General features: G+C 49.3%; 1 protein-coding gene across 4 annotated transcripts in view; it reads right to left on the bottom strand.

Annotated features, from left to right (window-relative positions):
* Positions 1 to 22,605, bottom strand: part of LTBP2 (latent transforming growth factor beta binding protein 2) — a 71,432-nt gene that overhangs the window by 38,034 nt on the left and 10,793 nt on the right. For all 4 annotated transcript variants that reach the window (XM_074909959.1, XM_074909956.1, XM_074909955.1 and 1 more), the window contains exons 3-4: positions 19,761 to 20,004; positions 1,132 to 1,313 (exon numbers count right to left, since the gene is read on the bottom strand). In XM_074909959.1, coding sequence (XP_074766060.1) covers positions 1,132 to 1,313; positions 19,761 to 20,004 — 426 coding nt within the window. The remainder of the gene's footprint in view (positions 1 to 1,131; positions 1,314 to 19,760; positions 20,005 to 22,605) is intronic.

Below are 22,605 nucleotides of genomic sequence, written 5' to 3' on the forward strand. Positions count from 1 at the left end.
CCATGCTCACTTCAGCCTGTCCTCTGCTCCAACATCACTACGGGTTTGTCAACACATGAAAGATGGCAAGCAGTATGCTCTGCCTGCCCAGTTAGAGTGGCATAACTTCCTGTGAAGGGACACACATGCACTAACTCCAGTATAAAGAGTATTCTCCTTTAGACAATACTCCTTCTCCAGCCATGTCAGTAGCCAGGAGACTGGCTGCCCTTAAACCACTGGAAGTCTTCCCACACAAACGGCCACACTGGTACCCATCAAAGAGATAATCAGAAAACCAGTGTCTCTCTGCAAGTGCCTCCTGACCTCCTGCAGTTACCTGAAGTCCCCTCCTGGTCCTTCACCATTCTCACATTAGATACAGGCAGAAATAGCACTCAGAGCTCTTAGGGGCTTGTGGAAAATGGATAACAGGCAGAACTATTGTTTAACCATGAACCAGCTGGCTCAGAACCAGAACCCTTCATTCCTGCTCACCAAGACAGTAATTTCTATGGGTGCCCCCCTTGCTGTGCTCAACCCCACCTCTCCTCATTTCAGTCCCCACTTTCAGATTACAGATTCAATCAGGCTCATGTGCCTACTCATAAGGGCTGAGATGCCACATTGTGCCTCCTAGGCGAATCACAGCTTCAGGGAGAGCCAAGCTGCAGAAGACAACTTGCATCTGTCCCAGCTGCAGAGGCACTGAGGCTCAGCAATTGCATGTCCCAGCAGCCTGAATCCCTGCTCATGTCAGAAGGCACCAAGGGGGCAGCCAAAGGAAAGAACTAGTCACTGGTTGCACAATCTGACCTCAAGGGCTGCTCAGACAGAGGAGGAAGCTGAGAGACACTGTTCCTACAGACTGAGGCAATCTGCCTTCAGGGCAGCATGCTGGGATGATGTTCAGTACCTCTGGGAGGCATCTGTCATATCCCACTGGCTCCTCTCCTCTGCTGTCAGCACTTTGCTCCCCTAATCTGTCTTCCTTCAGTAGGGTCTATTTCTTTGCCAAGCCCAGCAATGCCCATGCTGACCTTCCCTTTCCACCCCACCCAGCAGCACAGTCCTGGGAGTCCAGGGTTTCTTGGGGATCCCTAGCCACACCACTGCCCTTCCCTAAAAGAGTGGCAGCCCTGGAAGCCTTACCCCTTGCAGACAAGGTGTGCTCCTGGGAAACTGCGTGTGGGCCAGAGCTGCTCTGCTCATGTCCGTTCCCACTGGGGAGCGCATTAGAAGTGAGATGGCCGTTGCTGGCTGGGTAGCGCCGGACAGTCCGTGATGGCCCTATGTGCTGGGAGGAGACAGGAGAGCCAATTCTGCTCTGAGTCCTGTGGAAGAGAAAAAATGAACCAATACTCCTCACGAGTAACTGTGCAGACCCACAGTGCCTGTCCACCAGGATACGTTGTGGCAACATTCACTGCTGAGCTGCCTGAGCCACCACCCGGACTCAGAGCTCTGCCTACCTGAGCAGGGTCCCACTCCTCACCTGCTTTCAGTCATTATGATGGCACCCTTTCACTCTAAGGACTATGCCCTATGCCCTGAGCCTGGAAGGGCATAGTACTCACCAAGATACCCTCCCCATACCATCACACCAGCCTGTCCCACCACAGGGACACCCCAGCTGACTTGACGAACTTCTGCCTGCCCATCACACTCAAGGGCTGCTCTTTGCCCCACCACATCTCTCCCCCAGAAAACACAAGCAGCTCCAAACACACTTGTTCTTATGGTGGGAGCCTTCCCAGCACCAAATGAGTACTTAAAAACCAGCGAGGCAGTCAGAAGAGAAGCCAGACCAAGCACATAAACAAAACTTTGCCCATGGGAGTCTCAAACAAGAGAGAATGACCAAGAACTCAAGCCTGTAAGTGGAGTTACAACTTTCTGCAGTAACTGTATATATGGCTTTTGGTGTTTTCTAGGGACTAAGCATGAAGAAGCCATCCAGCTCACAAGATCATACTTACATTCTTTTATAAAGCCATATAGACTGTTAGCCAGAACTCTTTGCATTAAACAAGGAAAACAGCACATCTTGCTCTACTGCACTTGCTCCCATTCCCTTTTACTGACTGACAGCACTAAACCTGCAAGAGAGTGCTCTGTGTTTACCAGCAAACGTCTCCCTCACTCTCACCTGCACCACCTGCGAGGAAAAAGGCTTTAGTACACCAGGGGACAAAACAGGTTGGCTGCCCATATGCCCCTTGAGTTTCTTTGAAAGTTCCTGCTTTGGATTCTTCTGCAACCAAACTTAAGCAACAGATCTTCTGCATACCCTATCCAACACCTCCATCTCTGACTGACTGGCTGGGGCAGAGAGGCTAGCTCTGTCCCACCAAAGTGCCCAAAGAGGTCCATCCCATGTTATGGTTTTTACCATCTTCGCTGGCACAGCGGAGGTGTTACAGTGTCTACATGGAACACAGATTTCTAAACCCAACAGGACTGGATGATCCAATGAGAGCTGGCTGACAGCAGCTCTGGCTCACTGACATTCCTGGCTTGGATAGCTTTGAATAATGGTAAGAGTTGGGGAGATGGAAAGGGAGCTAATGCTGTGCTGGTATTCAAACAGGTCAAGCACAATACACAAGGTAACTGTCAGCCAAAAAGCCTGAAATCAGCCCTGAACAACAGAATGGAAAAGATGACGCACAGGTCAATTAATTGGGAACTAAAGGAAAGGAATATAGAAGTGTGGTGAAGTCAATGGGATCTATGGAGAAAGACTCTTGTCAAAGGAGTCTGCTTTCATAATTTGATAGAATTACATACATGCACACCAAGAGGCTGAGAGCCCAAGTTATTCTGACAAAAAAATAAACAGGGCAGTATGATGTCAATCAGACACATGTGAAATGAATAACAAACTGGCTGTGTGACAGAACACAAGAAGCAGTTGTCACTGGAGAGGGAATTATATGGGTTCCAGGGTGATCAGTACGAGGCCTGGCACGATTCAAGGATTTCATCTGGAAATAAATATTTTTATTTTGAAATAAACATATGATCGACATTGATAATGTGTGCTGCTGACACAAAAATTTGCAATGTGGTGTATCGTGATGAGAACAGAGCAATCACACAGAACAGTTTGGATCACTGCAGAGGGCAAATCCATCCAAGCAATATGGGATTTTAATAGAGCCAAACGCAGAATTACACTTCTAGGAAGAAGGAATGCAGGCAGCAGCTGCAGATAGAAGGAGATGATCCTGTAAAACAGCAATTCTGAAAAGATTTCAGGGGTAATGACAAGCAATTAAAGATGAACTGTCAGTTCAATGCCCTGACATCAGGGCAGTGAAACACTGCAGGAACAAGGAGGTATTTTTGCCTCCCTACACATCCTCATCACAGCAGGGTGTATATATGCTAAAATATCACATCTAGCTCTGATGTGAAGCATGTCACATTTTCTAAGGGATGTTGAAAAACTGGAGAGGATATGGGAAAAACATGAAAAAAATAATTTGAGGGCTAGTGAAAATGCCTTTCTGTAAGAAACCTAAAGTATTCAATCTCTTCAATTTAGCACAAAGAAGATGAAGAGGTGCTCTAATTACAGGGCATAGGTTTCTCCCCAGGAACAAAACACCAGGTGTAAAGAGCCTTGTAATCTAACAAAGAAAGGCAAACCATGAAACAACAACATCTGCAAACCAAAGCCAAATTATTCCCTACTAGAAATCACGCCCACATACAGCAGTATAGCTGTTTTCCTTCTGCAAAAAATAACCCAGTAGTGGATTTCCCAACTCCCAATACCATTGCATCAGGAGAGAAAAGTGTGCTGCTGGGAAATGAGATATCACTGGAACAGAGCAAATACAACTAAAGATAGATGCATAATCTGTGCTGTCCTGAAGGCATTTTTAGCTTACCTATTGATCATTTCTGGCCTTGAGCTGTAGGAATCCAAGAATGGATGGTTTTACCCCAGAGACAGAAGTCCCTGGTCCAGATACTCATTACCTAATTGCTTTTAATGCAGGAAAACCTTGAAACTGAGGGCTGAGCTGCTGGGAGGAGGCATGAACAGGAGTCCTGGGAAGAAGCAGCACAGGTAACCCATGCTGCTGGGAAGACACCCATCTTTGCAGGCTGAAGGTTTTTGCACTGTTTGGAGTGGAGTCTGGCTACAGGTCATTCAGGGATGGAGACAGAGCAAGTCTGATAAAAATATTTGTTGTCTTGTTAAAATCAAGATCTAAACTGAGATAAGGACAGCAAACAGTATTTTTGTTTTTCAGTAACCAGCAAGGCTAACCAGAATAATTGCAGGTAAGTGAACTTTATTTCAGCCCTGCCTCAGTCCCTACCAGCCTTTTTCAGAAAGCTCTCCTGAGATTCTGCAGAGTACCACCCACCCCTGACAGCCATAAGAGCCAGGCATGACCTCCACACACATTTCTGAGCTACTAATTCATCCCTGCTGCCAGTGAAGGAACTTCTGGTGCTTATTTACCTACTGCTTTGTTACCTGGTGTGCTACTGCTGGTTTTGTTAGTGACAAAGGAAAAGCCGTATGGAGCTCTAGGGAGGGTAGGTAAGAGCTACCAAGCCTTGGAAGATCAGGCACATTTATCCTCTGATCTTTGGTGAAAGACCCCAAGCATAGCCCTATGGGTGAGAAGTGAGAGTTCCCCAGCCCAGCGGCGCTCACTGTCCTAGTGCTGGTCACTTGAGGGCAGCTTCAGCCCTGGGTTCTGAAGACTTACTGGGTGAAGGTGACTGGTGGAATGAGACAGGGAAACATCAGCTCTTGTGCTTGAAAATACATCATAACTACCCTTGAGGAAGGGAGCATGCTACATGCAGGCAGCAGGGCTTGGCTGGGTGCTGCTCTTTGCCTGCCTGAAGGAATTCCTCCCTTGGCTTTAGGGACAACTCATGCCATTCCCAGGATCATCATATTTTGTAAAAAAATAAAAAACCAAAACCCAACATGTGAGGGGCTTTAAATAAAATAATCATTAGCATTTCAGTTACAAAGAAAAGTGGATTCTATGTGCTTACTGCAAGGAGCAGTGCCAACTTCACAAAGGAAAAACGGAGGAGAAACATTACTCCATGGCTTGCAACACTTGAGGAAAAGCCATCCTACTGAGATCCTGTTGGCAAAGCATTCCAGTGTGTGTCACAGTGCAGGGAGGCAGATTTGCTTTGAATTAATTTGTTTATTTGGTTCTATTCTAGGCAGATGAGCTCTGGGATTTGTGGACTGAGTTGAGTAACACCATCCTACCCCAGGCCACAGAAATCAATGGCAAAAGGCATCTTTCCATCTCAGTTTGTCAGTCCCAATCCATCCCCAAGTCACGCCAAACGGCTGGCTCATAGTCAGGGAATACAAAACAGAGCTTTTCCCCTCCAAACCTTCAGAGTCATTCTACACTGGGCAGATGGGGACTGACTTGCTTGAAGGGTCTCAGGAAATGATCCTGAGCTCACCACATCAGTACAGACCTGACCAGAAGACATTAGCAACCCCTAACCATTTGGTGGATCTTAATATATGGCTGAAGCTTGTCCAGTTCCCAGGGATCTGCATTGCCACAAGTTTTCTTGCTGGTGTGGCTGTCCTAGGGGTAAGAGCAAGGATGGAAAACAGATGGGGCAGCTCCAAATCAGCAGAGTAGGGAGCTTGTGTTACCACTCTCCATGCCTCCACCTGCTCAGGGAAGAAGCACTGAAGAGGCAGAGGAGGTTGACACCTCAAGCACTATGTTCCAGGATACTTTAAGTCCCAGGCCTTCACATTCATTCAGTCTTACAGCCTCCCTCAGCACGGTATTACTCACTTCCACTCTTCCAGCCAGGCACATGGCCAGCACAGATCTCTGCAAAGAGGCAGTGGTCTCTTCCTTTATAGGCAACCGCCTGCCAAGCAGCTGGTTTCCCTGCTCTTCATCCGTCAGAGCTGCTGACAGCTTTCTCCATGTCAGGCATAGCCTGTGGGGCAGAAACAGCGTGCAGACTCCTAGGACACCTCTCCTTCTGGGCTGTCCTGGGGTGCCCACCTCTGTGGTGTCTGGCTAACAGCACCAGCAGTCCAGGGGAAAACACAGGTCAAGGAGGGAAGGTAGATGGAGCAGCGTTCTCCTTCCAGGAGCATGGGTGTGTGTGCTCCTGCTGATCTCCGCCAGCCAGATGGCTGAGAGACCTCGGTCACTGGCATGTGTAAAGTTTCACTCCTATAGATATTAGGTGCTAATTAGAATGTAAAGAGATTGGGGATGGGAGAGAGCTGTGCAGACAGACTGACCCACATCTGCAGCAGTTCAAAACTACCCACCATGCACTTGTAGCTGCCCTCTTCTGAGATGCAGGTCAAGGACCATTAAGCCCCCAAGAACACATGCAAGAAGTCAAGGGAACTGAGGGAGACCTGGCCCCTTACATTCTAGTGCTACACATCCCTGCAGGATCCAAATGACACCTGTATGACATCCAGCAAGGGAGCTGCACACCTGCCACTGCACCTTTGTCTGTGTATAAATGCTTTATTTTAAATAGGTTTTATTACCAGTTACACTCTGCTCTATATTTACTTTAGAGACAGAAGTCTAGAGAAGGTACAAAAATCTTGTATTCCCTGAATACGATGGCTCTCCTGCCCAGTCTCAGATGAACCTGAGGTGCCTGTTCCCTGCCCAGAGGAGGTAATTGGTATCTCTCACCCTACTGAGGACAGCAAGTAGAAGACTGAGCTGGCAGGATCCCAGCAACCACACAGATGAACATAAGGACTGCCGTTTTCTGAACCAACCACAGGGTTTTTTTAAAGCCTGCAATTTCAGGACTAAGTACACAGAATCACAATAAGCAAGTCTAAATCACCAAGACCACAGGGTCCAGAAAACAATACTGTTTTTCTAACCCACTATATCTAGAAATAATTTTTCAAATCTCTGATCACTTTTGATGATCATGGTTCTCTGGGTAAGCAAGCGCCACAGGGAACCCAGGTGGGTATACAGCTATGGCTTCTCTTAGTGACCCAAGGCCAGGCATTTTCCCTGGGGCTGGAGGCAAAGCTGGCAAACTCTTCAAAGCAATTCCCTCTCCCCAGCGGCAACACCTCAGTCTTTCCTGGATTTATTTGGATTCTATTGGCCACTCCGCATCCAACTGTTGACTTTGGCCAGATAGCTAGCAAGCTAGGAAATGGTAGTTTTGTGTTTGCATAGAAGAGCCAAGTGCCACAGGAGTATTTCTGGTTTTTCATCCAACCTGCCTCGCCCTCTCCCCAGCCAAAGCCTGACTGACCATAGCAGGGTAGATGGCTTGAGGCATGGTGGAGAGCGTGAACCCTGGACAGTGCAGTCAGTGGAGAAGGGTGCTAACCCCAGATGACGCAAGGGCTGGTCAGATGAAAATCGGAAAGTCACTCTTCCATCTGGAAACAAATCTGCACCCTGATGAGCATCAGGGAGAAAGGATAGAGATCATAGAGGGAAACAACAGAGTGGGACAGCACTGGCCAAAACAAAGTTGAAGATAAGTGGCCCTCAGTGAAAGAACAGGCTCCAGAAACCCCCATCCCAAGGTCTGAGCTCCACAAGCTCCGTCTCTCCAAATATAACCAGCCTGCTGCCTGGGGCACAACTGCTGCCTCCAGCCACCCAGAGAGGGCCCATGGGGTGGGAGCAGGGTCCCACGGAGGGGAGCCACTGAAACACTGGTAAGTCTGCCCCAGCTCCTCCAGCCCGCAGCCTGTGCTTGCAGCTCCAAGGCGAGAGGGCTCAGCCAGGACGGGGGCTGAGTCATGCTCAGCCTCTGATAACCTGCCAGGACAACAGGCGGGTTCTCCCCTGGTTTTTAAATGCCGAACAATATACTCGGTGTCTGTCTTGTCCGTCTGCCTGTCCCTTTGGCTAGATGCCCTCTCCACTTGGGGCCACAGGGACCAAAATCAGTGATTCACTTCCCCCTTTGTAATGCTCAGCAGTTGCTGATTTTCCACTAAAGCATTGCAGAAGAATGGGCAGCCTCAACACCAGCGTCTGTGTCTACAGGGGAAGAGAGAAGCAGCCAGCCTTGGAAAGCAGCAAATTGACTGCAGACCAGAAACTTCCCCTTTCTTGGACTCTGAACAGGTTCCTCAGCAGGCAGACGGGATTCATGGCTCAGTCTGCAGGCCCCGGAGCACAGAAGAGGCATTGCTTAGAGAGCACTCAAGTTTATTATCAATTAGCTCACAAACATGCTGACAAGGAAGACAGCTCTGTTAGGACTCAGGGAGGAAGGGGGAAACCACACCATACAAGGCACCTGACTTCAAGCCCACCCACATTACATCCATAAATCCTGGCTCAGTTTATTATCCCCATGAGCAACAGAGTTAGCTCTGAAACCTGCCCACTTCAGGCTTCCCACTGTCCCTCCTGTGGTTGCCTTCAGCCCTGGTACTCCTTGTGTAAGTGAGGAAGACACTAAGTCCAAAGACCTCAGCTTCCCAGGGTCTGGTGGAAGGCAAAGGAAGTTCTCCTGCCCAGGAGAAGCAGCCACCAGCCTCCCCCAGGCAGGAGACCTTTTCCTGGCTGAGCCAAGCAGGACCTGCATACCATGAAGGCCACAGGAATGACCACCCAGGTGCCTATGTGTCCAATTCAGTCACCTGCAGCCAGATCTCATGCCAGGTGGGACTCCAGATAAGGGCACCTGGACTGTCATGTGGACATCAAGGCAAGTGGCGACTCTACTGCTTACCACAACAGATCTCAGATGCCAAGGTGTCCCCTAACATGTTCATCTGACAACTCGTAGTGCCACAGGCACAGCTCACACAGTCAGGTCATAAGGCAAGCAGGAAGGGAGTCATCCAAATTCTCCCTCCCCTGCAAGACTTTGAGAGCTCCTGTGGGCCTTGCCCTGGGCACAAAGAACACTGCCAAAGTGGGGCTGCAAGGGCAGCAACACATGTCAGGCTCCCTGCCCCACATGCACAGTCAATGCCACTGGTATGTGCCCAGAAGTCACATCAGTCCAGCACTCAGATGCCACCACTGTCCCTCACCACAGCTATCAAGGGGTTGTCAGAGAGCCCACGCACATGGTTCTCATTTTGGGCTCTCTCCTGTGACACCTTGCAATGGTAACTCCAGCTCCCTGCTCCGACTGACATGTGTGCCAGTGGCTGGCTGAGGTTTCTCTGGATCTATCACTGTAAACCACAGCAACAGGCGTGCAAGTCTGTGGGACAGTAAAGTCACCAGGTGTCTGCCCCATGCCACCAAGCTCAGTTCCTCCACCACTACCATGACAACCCTGGAATATTCCTTCCTCTGGCCCCTAAAGCAGTGCCAGTGCTGTAGGGTCACCTGAGCTGGCTCCCAGCCTGCAGTGTAGTGCATGAGAACAAAGAGGGAGAAGGAGATGGACTGTGAACTCTATTTTTATCTGCTCAGGAGTTGCCAGACACTGTATTAGTGAACTTCTCTAAGCACACAGACAGCTCTGGGGTCTAATTTTCTCCTCAGTCAAAGTGGCTGTGCACACATCTCTGCACAGCTCTCTGCTGACATTAAATGCCCTTCCCTTGCCACACGTGCCGCACATGCCACCCGCCCCTCTGCAAGTGCTCTTTTTTGCTCTCATATATTGGGGGGTGAGCAACTGACTCCCTGGAAGAAGTCCAGCTCTCCAAGCATGGGAACAGCACCTGCCTGGCCCAGCAAGGCTGCAGAAACATGTCCTGAGCAAGGGCATGGCACCAGGCTGTCACCAGAAGCAGATTGTGCCCCTTGGGGGATCCATCAGACCTTAGTGCTGACCTACAAAATAGCCAGAACCGTGATTTCCAGATGCCAAGTGTGATGAGGAGCTGTTTGCAATCTGCCTGTCTCCGGAGCCTAAGTGCTGGTCAAAGCCTCCTAGAAACATCAAAATGCAGTCTGCAACCACTCTGAGGTTCAAGTGGAGCCAGCAGAGGAACCAAGCCAGGTTACTTGATTACAAATGCCACATCTGGGTCAAACCTTGCACACTCCATAGACTAAAACAGGGATTTAGAGGGACAGGGAGGGCAGGTGAGCTACCACCCCTCTGGCAGAACTGCCCAGGCTGGCCTGTGGCATGTGTGGTGAGTGGCAGGCGAGATGGGTGGCCATGCAGCCTTCCTCTCCCTAGCTCAGCAGCATGCTCCATCAGGCTGAAGCAGTGAAAGAGCTGCTCCAGCTGGCTCCCCTGCCTGCATGCAGGGGCTGGCATTCAGCAGCACCATCAATGGCATGGCACTACTGCCAGATGCAGTCACACGGCCATTCTCACACCTTGGTGAGAAGAGACCCATCCAGAAGTGTCCTAATGGCTGCCATTACATGAAGGTCTCCATCAGTGTCACCATCTTACCGGAGACATCACCCCACAGCCACAGATTTTGCACCATTACAAAACCAGGCACAAGATGCTGGCACAGCTGGAGCGCTGTGTTGTCCACCGTGCAACGTGACCATCCCATAGAGGGTTCAGCCACCACCACCAGCCATCGCAATGCTGCCCCTCTCCTACCTGCTGTGCTCCCCAGTACAGTGAGGAACAGGGTTCTGCCTGGCAGGAGAACGACCTGTATTTAGGGCAGAGGCACGCAAGAGGAGAGGAAAACATATCAACCTGCCCTTGTGCCCACAAGCACACTGAGATCTCCAGCCCAAAGGGCCCCCTGTCTCCACAAGTCACAACAATTGCTAGCTGAGGACCTGGTCCCCATGTAATGAAACCTGCTGCAGAGGCGTCACTCAGAAAAAAGTTCACCACTAGCTGAGGTCACTTGTCCCCCCCGTACAGCAGAGAGAAAACAAGCACTCTTGAGTTCCATTTCCATCTTGTTGACTAGTAACACTCACCCCCTTCACCAGGCTGCCAACTTCAAAGCCCTGAAAAAACACTTTAGCCTATTCATCCTCACTCCCACATGCACCCCAGGGAGTGGGGGGAGCCAGCTGCCTGCCCCCAGCTTTACACGGGACATAGAGAGGGCAGGCAAAGCCTCTCTCATCCCAGGCATGTGAGTTGGGTGAAGAGCTTGAGGCTGCACACACATACACACAGAGGTCATGAGAGCAACAGGGTGGAGAGGAGATATGTGTAGTCTTCTCATCTGGAGAAGAGAAGGCTTTTCATCTACAACAGGAGATGCTGGGAAGTCTCCCACTCACCCTGGGAACACTGTAGATCTAAGACATATTTTAAGCTAAAATAATGGTTGAACACCCAGCAGGACACCATGGCGTTTGGGTCTATTAGCTCAATGTAGTTAGTCTCCTCATATCTCTCCATCCCCAGCCACACATAGGATTCCCTCACATGCAGCACTCAAGCCATGGGAGCTATGTTGGGATGTGACACTTTGCTGCCCACTCTTGAAGTCTCAGTCCTGCCAGGGACTGGAGAACGAGTATCCCAGTGATTTTTATTCTGTACTGTACTTCGATGGCTCCATCCCTCCAGTTGCTCACTAGCCAGAAGACTAGAACCTGGCTAGGGACCAGGAGCACTCCCAGCCATGTATGCATGATGCCTGGTGGCAAAGCCAGTGCTTCCAGGGGTACCATGACCACGAATCTGCTCCCACATCTCTCCCATGTGGCCTTCAGTATTCACACCAAGGACTGGCAGAGAGTTGCAGGTTTCATGGCAACCCTAGTGGGAAGGGATCCGGAGCAGGCAGAAAGACTGCGCCTGCCTTGGCAGCGCCTGGGCTCCAGCTCATAAGCAGTGCAGCTCCAGAGTGATGGAGAAGGCAGAGCTCCAGTGTCATTATCAACCTGTCATTACATCTCTGGAAGAGTTTGGCACTTTGCTGTTGTAGAAAGCCTCGTAGCTGAAAAATTAGCATGGCCATCCTGCCAAGGCTACAGGCAACCTAATACACCCTGTCTGCCCCCTCCAGATAGCCTCAGCCTCCAAGTATGCTCCCCATCCTCCAAGGCCAGTGTTTGGCTCAGTTTTACAGATGTGGGTCTGTTAACCATTCCCCTCAGCTCCCTCCCTCCCTCCCTCCCTCCTTTTGTAGTTCTCAGAATTCCTTCCAATTTGTCAAAATCTTTTCTGGCAATAAAGAATACCTTGACTCAGTGTAGGACCCTGGGGTGCACAGGAAAAAAACCCATGCAACTCGGGTCTTTTGCCTCCAAAGTCCTAAGCACCGCCGGTCTCTCATATGCAGCCACACCGCATTACTCTTCGCTGCCTAATTTGCTGTTCCCTCCTACTCTGCAAAATCTCAGCCTCTCCTTCTTACAGATTTCTTTCTCCCATGGAGATTTTTTTCCCTTCAGTCGTAACAGATAATATTTTTCCAGTCTGAATCTCTTCTTAATTCCTGCCTATATGTTTAGTTTCTGCATGTTCCTGAAGAGAGTCTCCATGGAAGTGAGACAAAAATGATGTGGTGCAGAGAGCTGGGTACCAATCCCATCCAGTACCAAGCACTCAGGGCAACATTTCTTGGGATGTTTCTGAAGAAAGCAGAGGAGAATGTGCATATTTTATACAGAGACTTCTACATCTCCATTTCAACTGCTCCTTGTACCAAATCAGCTCCAATTCATCCCTCGTGTCCTGCCAGCACTTGGTGATTTATGGAAAACACTTGAAACCACAGCGAACAGCTTTGATTTTGCTTAAGTATCAGCTTAAACCAAATAAGGCAGCATACGGTCAGGTATGAGAAACTGCAGCGTAATCCATATGCACAAGGGAGCTGAAAGCAAGCTGGATGACAATCCTAACTCAGGCATTAGGGAAAAACTCTCCAGCATTTGATCATGTGGCCTTAGTGCTCTTCTAACATCTTTTTTTATACAACTGCTATATAAATTGTGTTGTCATAAATGTCCCAAATGATATATGTATAGTATATAAAATAGGCTATAAATTGGATTTTCTCTACTACCTCACCTACCACATGTACAATGCATTTGCCCTGCACCCTGCTCTCCTGCATGTAGTCTCAGACTAAGCTGACAGTAGCAGCACTTTTTTTTTCAGTTAGAAGGAAAAATGCATTTGAATTTTTTCTTCCAAAAGAGGCTGAATTAAGCTATAGGAATGGCTCCCAAAGAGGTGCAGAAGAACTAGGCCTAATGTAAAGACCATATTTGGAGTTTAAAAGGAGCCTGAAAAGCCAGCTATCCTCCTGCTGCTCTGAAGTGTATGCAACCCCTAGAAAGTAAATACATAAAACACATAAACCAGAATGGTGCTGACAGCTTTAAAACACTAGAAAGTAGAGCAACTGTATCTGGTGCCAGGCTAGAGAAGGTATATCATGTAATTTAAAATAGAAGTATTTTTACATAAGAAAAATGACATTTATGTCCCTCTTGGGTACCTTGAGTTTTTCCTTTAGGCTTCCCAGTCAGCTTGCCAAGGGTTGAAACTATGTCAAAGCAGGAGAGGGGTCGAGATTTGGAGCTTATGGAGATCTCATTGCCTTGAGTGGAATCTCCTTTCACATATTCTCACACAGACTGGCACTGGCTTTTTAGTTTCAGTTTTTTAACAAAGTCTCAGATATCTACTCAAAGTTGGCTCTGGATCTAGGAATGTAAATGTTTGGCCACCTTGTGAAAACTCTATTGGAAGCGCCTTAGAAAGCTGCAGTTAGGGCTTATCTGTATTGGGAAAATATGCCATTCAAGTAAAAAGCACAAGGACGCAGAAGTGGCAGAAGGCAAGGCTGGTACCAATGTTTTACCCCAGGAATTCAATGTCATGCACTATGGATCTCCTGGTCCAGTCCCATCCCAAGCAAAGTAGAAAACCTGCCTCAGCCCATGCCGTGGGGATGCACTTACACAGGAGGGGCTTCTCAGCCAGGGTCAGCTTTTATTTTATCTACTATTTGGGCATTAACAAATTGTAACCCTCATAAATGTAAAGTGAGTGACAGCCATAAGTAAGCAGAAGAGCAGGAGGTGTGTTCAGTATGTGGCTAGTATAGACCTCCTGGACACTCAGCAGCAACCCAAGTAAGGCAGTAAGAAAGCTCCCCTTTTTCTCATAGATGTGGAAAGTTCAAAGCTGGCAAAACAGGAGGCTCCGGATCCTGCTTCAACAATTAAGATAAATCTGTCTCTGTTTGGAGTAGCATCTTTAAAAAGCAAGTGATCTTGCAATGAATTTTTATTTTATCTGCTATTCCTCAATGACAACAAGCTAATCAAGCTCATTTTGTCAAGCCACAGTTCTCAATGTTATATTTTGAGGGACCACCCCAGGGTGGAAAGCTTTACATTCACCCACGGGCTCCACTTTCCTTTGCAATGGACCATGATAGACATTCAACTGCAACCAGAATGGGAGCTGGTTTCAGCCAGTTTTCAAAGGGGGGGAAATGTACTTTCTATATCCAGCAACCTCTGCCACACACCCAAGATCCTGCCTCCTGCTTGCTCCCTGCTGTTCTCATTCTTTGCTTCCAGAAGAGAGAATAGAGATTTTGGCAGAGCCTCCTTGCTGGCATGAGGGTCCCAGTGTCCCTAGGCCAGGAGCACTTGCCACAGCTCCTCAAGGGCTGCCAGGAAGGGAGGAGATGTCTCCTCCAGGGTGCTGGAGATCAGGAGTCAGTGGGGCGGGCAAGTTGCAACTTAACCTTCTTCCTTTTCCACCCTGAAAACACCAGGCAACTCCCAGCAACTGCCTTGCTGTAACAGAGCCCTCTCAGAGGAAGCTCCCTGCCCTCAACAGCTTAGCCACATTAAGCTGTCTGCACAGTGTCTCAGCACCTTCTACTACAGCTATGTCCTCTTCCCTTGCCTGGGTTGCTGGGAAAACGCTTTGCAGGTCCCAGTCATCTCTTCTTTTCTGTGGAGAGGAAGGACGTCTTCCTTCCCAGGCAGCCCGCGTCCAGCACACACATCCCATCCGGGCAGCACAGCTCCCTTGCATAGATGCTGGTTACAGATTTATGCTCAGCACTCCTGCAGGAGGGACCTTTTTGGGTGGCAGTGGCAGGACCCTCCTTGCACGCTGCCTCGTCAGAGGCAGCTGGCCATCCATCCTGACAGTGAGGGGCAGGGGTGCAAGCCCTTTCCACTCCCTGCTAAATAAACAGGAATTCTGCTGATACTCCAGCCTTAGGAAAACAAAGCTGTTTCCATTTAGCTCTGCTTCTGGGCTGAGGTGCAGCTCCACCCTCACAATCATCTGTCGGGGCTTTGCTTCTCTGGGCAGAGATTCAGGCTGAGATCAAGAAGAGGGAGGATTTGTAGCTAGTCCATGCCGGGAGGGCCTCTAACACCCCCAGGATTTTGCTCTCAGGAGCACTCCTTGTTCCAAGCAGCACAGTGCAGGGGCCTCTCAGCTTCTGCAGCAGCTAACAAGTGCCCACAGGCTCCCTCAGACACCCAGTTCTAAACCTCCACTGAGCCACAGCCTGCTGAAGGGACTTGGGAAGTGGTAGTCACTGCTCAGCCTGTATTTTAAGGGATGAAAGCTTGAGCATCACCAGCTCTGGTGTCAGCAAAGTAAACCCAGAGCTGCCCTTCTCCTAGCCATGTCTTCACCTGAGGAAGTGCTGAGCTCAGGTAAGGCTGGGTATGTCATCATCTTTAGTCCCAGGATGAAGAGATAATGTGCACCGTATGAGCAAGCCAAGGATGAAGTGATTCTTCCCTGGTACGTCCCTAAACAGAGGCACCGATGGCTATGTGTAGCACTGCAGCACCCTGACGCCCATGTCCATGTCTTCGCAGGACTGCCAGCATGCCCAGAAATGGATCTATGACAGCTACACTGGGAATGCCCACAGATCCATTTGCTAACCTTCACATCTGCCAGGTGCAAATACAAACCACCAGTACAAATACAAACCACCCGTTGTGTATGACCAGTACAACCCTGTTGTTCAAGGAGCTGCTACTTCTCACCAAGGCTGAGGCAGAAGACTGACGGTAACTTATCTTGTGCTGTCACAGTCGTGCTTCCTGGGCTCCCCTGACAGAGAAGCCACAGAAGGCATTGCTCATTCTGCTTCCAGGCATGAGCTCTGGAAAGCCTGAGCATATGTGCCAGAAACAGGGCCATGAAAACAGGCCGCTGCCTGGTCATGCTCTTCACCACGGCTTTATAGGCTTCTCCAGGCTCTCAAACACTTCCTACTTCCAGACCAGGATACTCTCCACAATGAAAGGGCAGTCATCATAAGCAGCAAGTCCAACTAGCTGAGGATGAGAAATAATTTTAAAGCTGACCCACCACTCAGACAAGTGGGGAGTATTCTGGTCCAGGCAGTTCCTGAATAACCCAGAAGGCTGCTCCCCTAACTCTCTCCAAACACTCGCTTTAGAACATACTGAAAACAAAAGCAATCCCACCTCTGCTCAGAGAACAGGTCTCTGGGGAGGATTCATGGTTTTTTGTTGCATGTTTATATGTCATCTAATACAGCCCTGTTCTAGTGCATGACTTCAGAGCTTCTGATTTCTACCTCCATACAAACAAACACAAACAAAGCCAATATACACACAAATAAACAAAAGAAGAAAGCAAATTAATTCATGTGAGGATTGATTTCCTGTCTTGGCACAGCAAGATGAGGCTTAGAGTTCTATAAGCTCCCACTCTTGCACAACTCCTCCTTGTTAGCAGTGCAAATGTGCAGGGAGGTTGGGGACTAGTTGTTTATCTTCTCACAAACACTGACCTGGAACCACTAGTGTTCTCCATCCACTGAGCTACCCGAGAGCTTCTTCCACCTCTTCCTTATTGACAAGCAAGACAGTTGCTGCGGGATCATGGCAGGCTGACTAGAAAAAGTCAGGGTCCCAGTAGCACAACCCATCCTTATCCAGGAGGAGACCAAGGACTGGAAAACCCAAGCTGTTCCTCTCAGACTTGACAGTGAACTGAACTCGTGACGGTGACCCCAAGTTTGCAGTGCCTAAGAACTGATCCTCATACTTGCAAATATGAGCAAGATCAACCTAGTTCTGGGAAGGCAAATATGCTTCTTGCTTTTGCTGCTACCGCCCAACTGTATGGAGAAAGCCTGATGCAGAAGCATAGAAAGTACCTTAGCGGTAGCACAGAACTAGATGATGTAACTGCAGGAAACAGGCTCCAAGTTCCAACAAGTCTAAGAACATGGTTTCATGAGACAAATGATCAACCCAGTAAGTGGCTTCCCCCAGAAGGGGAGTCCACTCCCTTCCTTCCCTCCACTGCGTGCCTTGCAATTCTATCCAATTGTTTTGGTTCTCATGATCTTTCAATAAGTCAATTTAGTCCACTGAAGCACCAAGAAATTATCCTTAATTTTGCTGTGTTAATTTTTTGTTTGTTTATTGACCTCAGCCAACTCACCCAGGGGCCAAATGAGGACTAACGCTGGTGCAAGAGAAGCAGTGGGAGGGCACAGTCAGGTGCAATGGCAGCAACAGTGTCTTCAGCTGCAGATGCTCACTCTTGCAGGCTCCACAGCTAACCCAGAAGTTGGCAGGCTAAAAGGGACACTCAGATGTATTTGGGAAACAATCCATCTAGCAGCAGCAAGACTTTTAGGTCATGCCAGTTGCATGCCATATGTTATATGGTCCACGAACAAAACCCAGGTGACTGAACTGTATGGGAAAATGCCCAGGAGCTGAAGTGAGGCATTTTGAAGCAGATCAGTGCCAGGGTGCAGGCAGTCTCATACCTGCCTGCAAAGCAGGGCTGCTACACATTGCCCGGGGAAGGAAAGGCAGCAGCCTGCGGCACTGCACCCAGAGAGGCAGTGAGAACTCCCTCTCAGAAACATGCACAGCAGCCTCAGCATATCCTTGAGGATAGCTCCAGAAGGCAGTCACTGGTGGAGATGTCCCAGGGTACTACCTCCCATCACTGCAAAGGATGAACATCAAATGTTCTTGGTGAAGTGTGGGATAAGGTGATGTTCTATGGCCTCTATGGGGAGGGAAGGAGAAAAGGCATGGCACGGTCCTTAACGGAGTTCTACTTCCTTGGGACAGTGCCAGAGGATTTAAGGTACAGCAGGCAGCTGGGCATTCAGCAATCCCAGCTCAGCGATCACTAGACGATGTGCCTGACTGTCTGGACAGGAATGCCCTGTCTGTGCAGAGCCTGAGGTCATGTTCCTTACTGGGAAAGCCTTCAACAGGTGCATCTCCAAGGGCACTGGTCTCCCTCCCCTCCAGTCCCTCCACACAGAGCAGTGGCACAGAGGGGTAGGAGGAGGTCATTGCTGCAGGGAAACTCGTCAGCAATGACCAGGATTGCAGGCACGTGCGAGGGCTGTGTGCTCGCTGGGGCACCAAGCCTCTCTCAGGGCAGTGGTGACAGGGGCTTGGCCCCCTCTCCCTGCCAGCATCACCTCTGCCTTGTCTGAATTTGGTTCCCATCAGAGTATTTCAAATGGGCACCAAGATATGAACTACTTGGTGTCAGTCAGTTCCTCATCAGTCATTTGAGCCCCTCCAAAATTGTAGGTGGCTGAGAGTAAGTGTCTAGAAATGTCTCCAGCCCATGCACTGCCTCTGTTTCAGAAGAGACAGAAAGGCAACAGCTACTTTAGGTGCAACATGCACATTAAAAACAACCTTCAGGAATACAGTAAAACAAAGGCTGAATTGCCCTCTCCTCGGGTAGCACTAAGTACGGCTCAGAGAAGAAAAGGAGAAATTGAAGCTACCTCTTGTTAGGCACCTGTAATGTCTTCTTGACTATGACTGAGGGACTTCTGCAGGAAGCCACGTGCAAATTCTCTGCTGTGGTGGCTACCAACAAAACCAGTCTTTCTGGCCCAGAAAATGAGTGAGTAGCAGCAAGAAAGGCACAGGTGTTTAGGGGTGGTGCAGCCAAACACTTTGCGCCTGTGTCCATGGACTCTTACAGAAATGCAAAGGTAATTTAAAAAAAAAAACAAACATAACATGTGTGGGTTGTTGTATAGCAGCAGGCACCATTCCAACCTCTCTATCCCCACTGAGCTGTCAGCATAGTAGCTGTGCTTGTCAGGGAAAGGCACCTTTCCTGACTTTACTGCCTCCTTCAGCAGAAAACCCACAGCTCCAGCTGGACTTCACAACACAAAGTGTGGAGGAGTTTCAACTTGGGTACAAGAGCATCTCAACACCAACCTGAGGCAGGTGGGCTGAAGCCATAAACTCTTCCTCACCCAAAAGGACCGGTCAATGCCACAGTTGTCATCTTGAGCTTAACATGCTACTTGCTGAGTCTCTCTGGCATGGACCTCTGTGAGCCCGAACAGCTGCAGGCACCTGCCTGGGTACCAAAATGACCCAGACCACAGCAAGGTGACACAGAAATATGGAACAAATGGCTTAATAATGGCTAGAGTCTACCAAGAGACATCTCTGAGTATCATCACTTTGCTCATGCCAGCACTTACCAGCACACCTCAGGCCTATGCACTCTTCTATGGGTACTACCTGGACATACTGCTCTAAACACATCCTCTTGGGAAACAGATTTAACCCCACTCTTCCATCCATCCTGCTGCTACCATGAAGGCTGTTGACCAACTGGGCAAGGACCAACTGCTGAGCTTCGCAGTCCTCCTTCCCCATGGGACCATCACTAGCCTGTCCCATTCTGGCATGTGCCTGGGGACAAACACAGTGTTGGGGACAAACCAAACGACATGGAGGGACAGCAGAACACAACCCCCTTATGTCAGCTCCACCAGGAGCCAAGGTGCCCAGTCTCATGAAGCAGAGGCTGTGGCCCCACTGAGCGTGGCATTAGCTGCCTGTGGGTTTTGGGGAGCATCCTGCCAGAAACCAGGTTTGACTTACACAGCCGGGACGTGCCGTGGGACAGGTGCCTGAGCCCCTCGCAGAGAGGCATCCCACCCTGCCATGCTGGTCCTCCTCCGGAGGGAGCCTGCAGGGGGCTGGAAGGCGGCAGCAGCACCAGGCGGGTGGTACTCCTGCTCAGGAACGACTTCTTCGCATCGGGAGCCCTGGAAGCCCGAGCGACAGGTACAGACCTGGGGGCGACTGCAGGACCCCTTGTTCTGGCAGGGTGGGTCGCAGACAGCTGAGGAGACACAGAAAGGCAGTTAGTGGACATGGGGCTTAGCCCCATGGTGGTGGCACCAGCTGGGGCAGCACAACCGGGGTGGTCCCATCTCTTCTCTGCAGGCAGGTGACCTTCAAAGTCTCAGTATTACTGCTGCCATGGGCACCTAATGCAAGGTCACCTCCATCAGAGACTTGTTTCTGTTCCCACTTCTCCCCACGGGTCTCTGCAGAGCTTTTCTCCAACAATACTCATTTCAGAAAGCTCAGAAATTACCAGCATGGTCTGCAGAGACCATACAGACTCCAGCATAGCCCATAGCACTCTGGGCAGGAATAAGACCTCAATCCCAAAGCAAGGAATTGCATGTTACCTTTAGTCCATTTTGGGGTCTGATCTGCATGGTCCCCCCAGCCTTTCCCCTCCAGAGCTTTTCAGCTCTCCCTCCGCAGCTGATTTTGGAGTCACTGCGCTCAAATTCCTTCACAGCTACAGGGACTTACAGTTCATTAACTTCATGCCCAAATCACCCTCTGAGCCTGTGTGTGTTCCTAATTACAGCACATCAGCCTCAGTTTGCGCCCCAGGAGGAAAGTGCTATTAATTATATGCCGGACCCTAACACTTCTCAAGTCAAGAGATGCCAAATGGGGTTTACAGCCCAGTCATGGAGAGCCAGGAAACCACAACTCACTCGGGTAGGACCGGTCTCGTTGTCCTGAGCAAGAGTAATTGAAAAGACACTGGAAAACAGTGTCGTCCTTCAAAGAAAGGGCCAGCTGGCTGAAGGGTAATGAAACCTTGTGGGACAACACAAGGAGGACATTAACCTCCAGCCACGTGGGAACGCTGTGGATGGGCTGAAACATGCAGCCACTGCTTCTGCTGAGGGTCCCTTCCCCAGGACTGCCCCAGGAAGGCTGCAGGAGCATCCAACATCCCACCACCTTTGCATATAGCTGCTGGGCTTTCATGAGCACATCCCTCCCTCTCAGGCTGTGTCCTTCATCCCTGTGATATCCAAGCACGCTTGTGAGAAACACTGCTTCTGGGCAACAAACATATGGAGAGCTCTAGCCTCGTGTGCCATCCACACATCATCCTGCTGTCACCAAGTGACGGAAGTCCTTGTGCAGACTCTAATGTCCTTTCACAGAGGTATAGCCTCCACAACCATTCCCTCACTCCAAAACTGGACTGCCATCAGCTTTTCCTAACTAAATCAGGGATATGTTGGCTGGAATGCTTCATTTGACATTTATTACCATGTTAACACTCAGGAAGAGAGGGAGATCTCAAGGAAAGGGAGAACCCAAGTCATGTAGGGCTATATAGGTTAAAGTCAGAGGCTTTGATGAAATCCCCCAGTAAAATAAATTAGCCACCACTGCAGATTCTGGAACAGAGACAGGGTCCTAGTCAGGCAGGAATTAAACATCTCTGGGAAGTCTGGCACTCCAGAAGTTGATGTAATTTATAATATAAAACTCAGCTGTGATTTAAATAGCCTGCCAGTCCCTACCGTTATCTCCCAATAAATGCCTGTTTTAACAAATGCCACCAGACGAGGAAGCCCGCCATTGGAAACAACTGCTTCATGTGCTGAAATACTGCAAAGCCATGATGCCAGGATCTGGGATCACAGCAGTTCTCACAATGTCTCCCACTAACAATGTTCACAGTCACATTAGACTGCCTTTCAGCAGGAAAGCAGTGATAAGTGACCAGGCACTCTAAAAAGCCCCTAACGCAGTTGATACAGAGAAGAGGAAGAAGGGAATGGGATTAGTCTTCTGGTCCCTTCACACAGGATGGGTGGAAAGCTGCTCTTGCTGAAATATTCCAGCTCTAGGATTAATCCCCTTCCTGGTTGTCTTTGCAGACTCAGGAAGAACTTGGAAGAGCTTTATAAAGCCACTGGCTTTCAGTCAGTCTAGCAACACGATGTAGGGAGAGCAGATCTTTTAGTGGAAGTATTGCCAATGCCAAGTGTGAGAAATCATGAGTCAGGCCCCCAAAACCATAACATTGACAGAAGAAACAAGATGGTTAAAAAAAAATATTTGGAACCTTTCTCTTTGCTTTCTGGTTTCTGAGCCCAGTGGTTACTCTGAGATGCCTTTCCCCAGCTGTGGAGGCTATAAACAGTTTCTGTTAAGATGACAGCCACTCATTTCTTCTCACTGTACTCTCATACAATCACCTGCTCTAGGAGCTGGGGATTCAGGGAAGGCAAAAGAGTCATCTCAAAACTCTTAATAAAAGGATGAGATTTGGAATACTGCTGAAGTATCATTAATAGCAGTGCTAGGTTGTTCAAGAGCATCTAATAGTGCCCTCACAGATGAAGTCCGGTGCTGTTTAGTCTTCAATGCATGAGGTAGAGCCTCCCTGCAAGGTCACACTGCAAGGATAACTGTGACATGACTCTGGCCACGCACCTAGGCCAGACAGGTAGGACTGTCAGAGAAGGCCACCAAGTCCAGCCTCCCATCGCTTTGCAGGCACACCCAGCCCAGGACTGAGCAGTGACATTGCAAGCTGACATTCAATTACTATGTTCCTGCTGCTCTGCATGTGCTCTAGGTCTGCGAGAGTGGTGTAGATCTTCACTGTAAG

The sequence above is a fragment of the Athene noctua genome, chromosome 6 (genome assembly GCF_965140245.1).
Source record: "Athene noctua chromosome 6, bAthNoc1.hap1.1, whole genome shotgun sequence".
Classification (NCBI taxonomy): domain Eukaryota; kingdom Metazoa; phylum Chordata; class Aves; order Strigiformes; family Strigidae; genus Athene; species Athene noctua.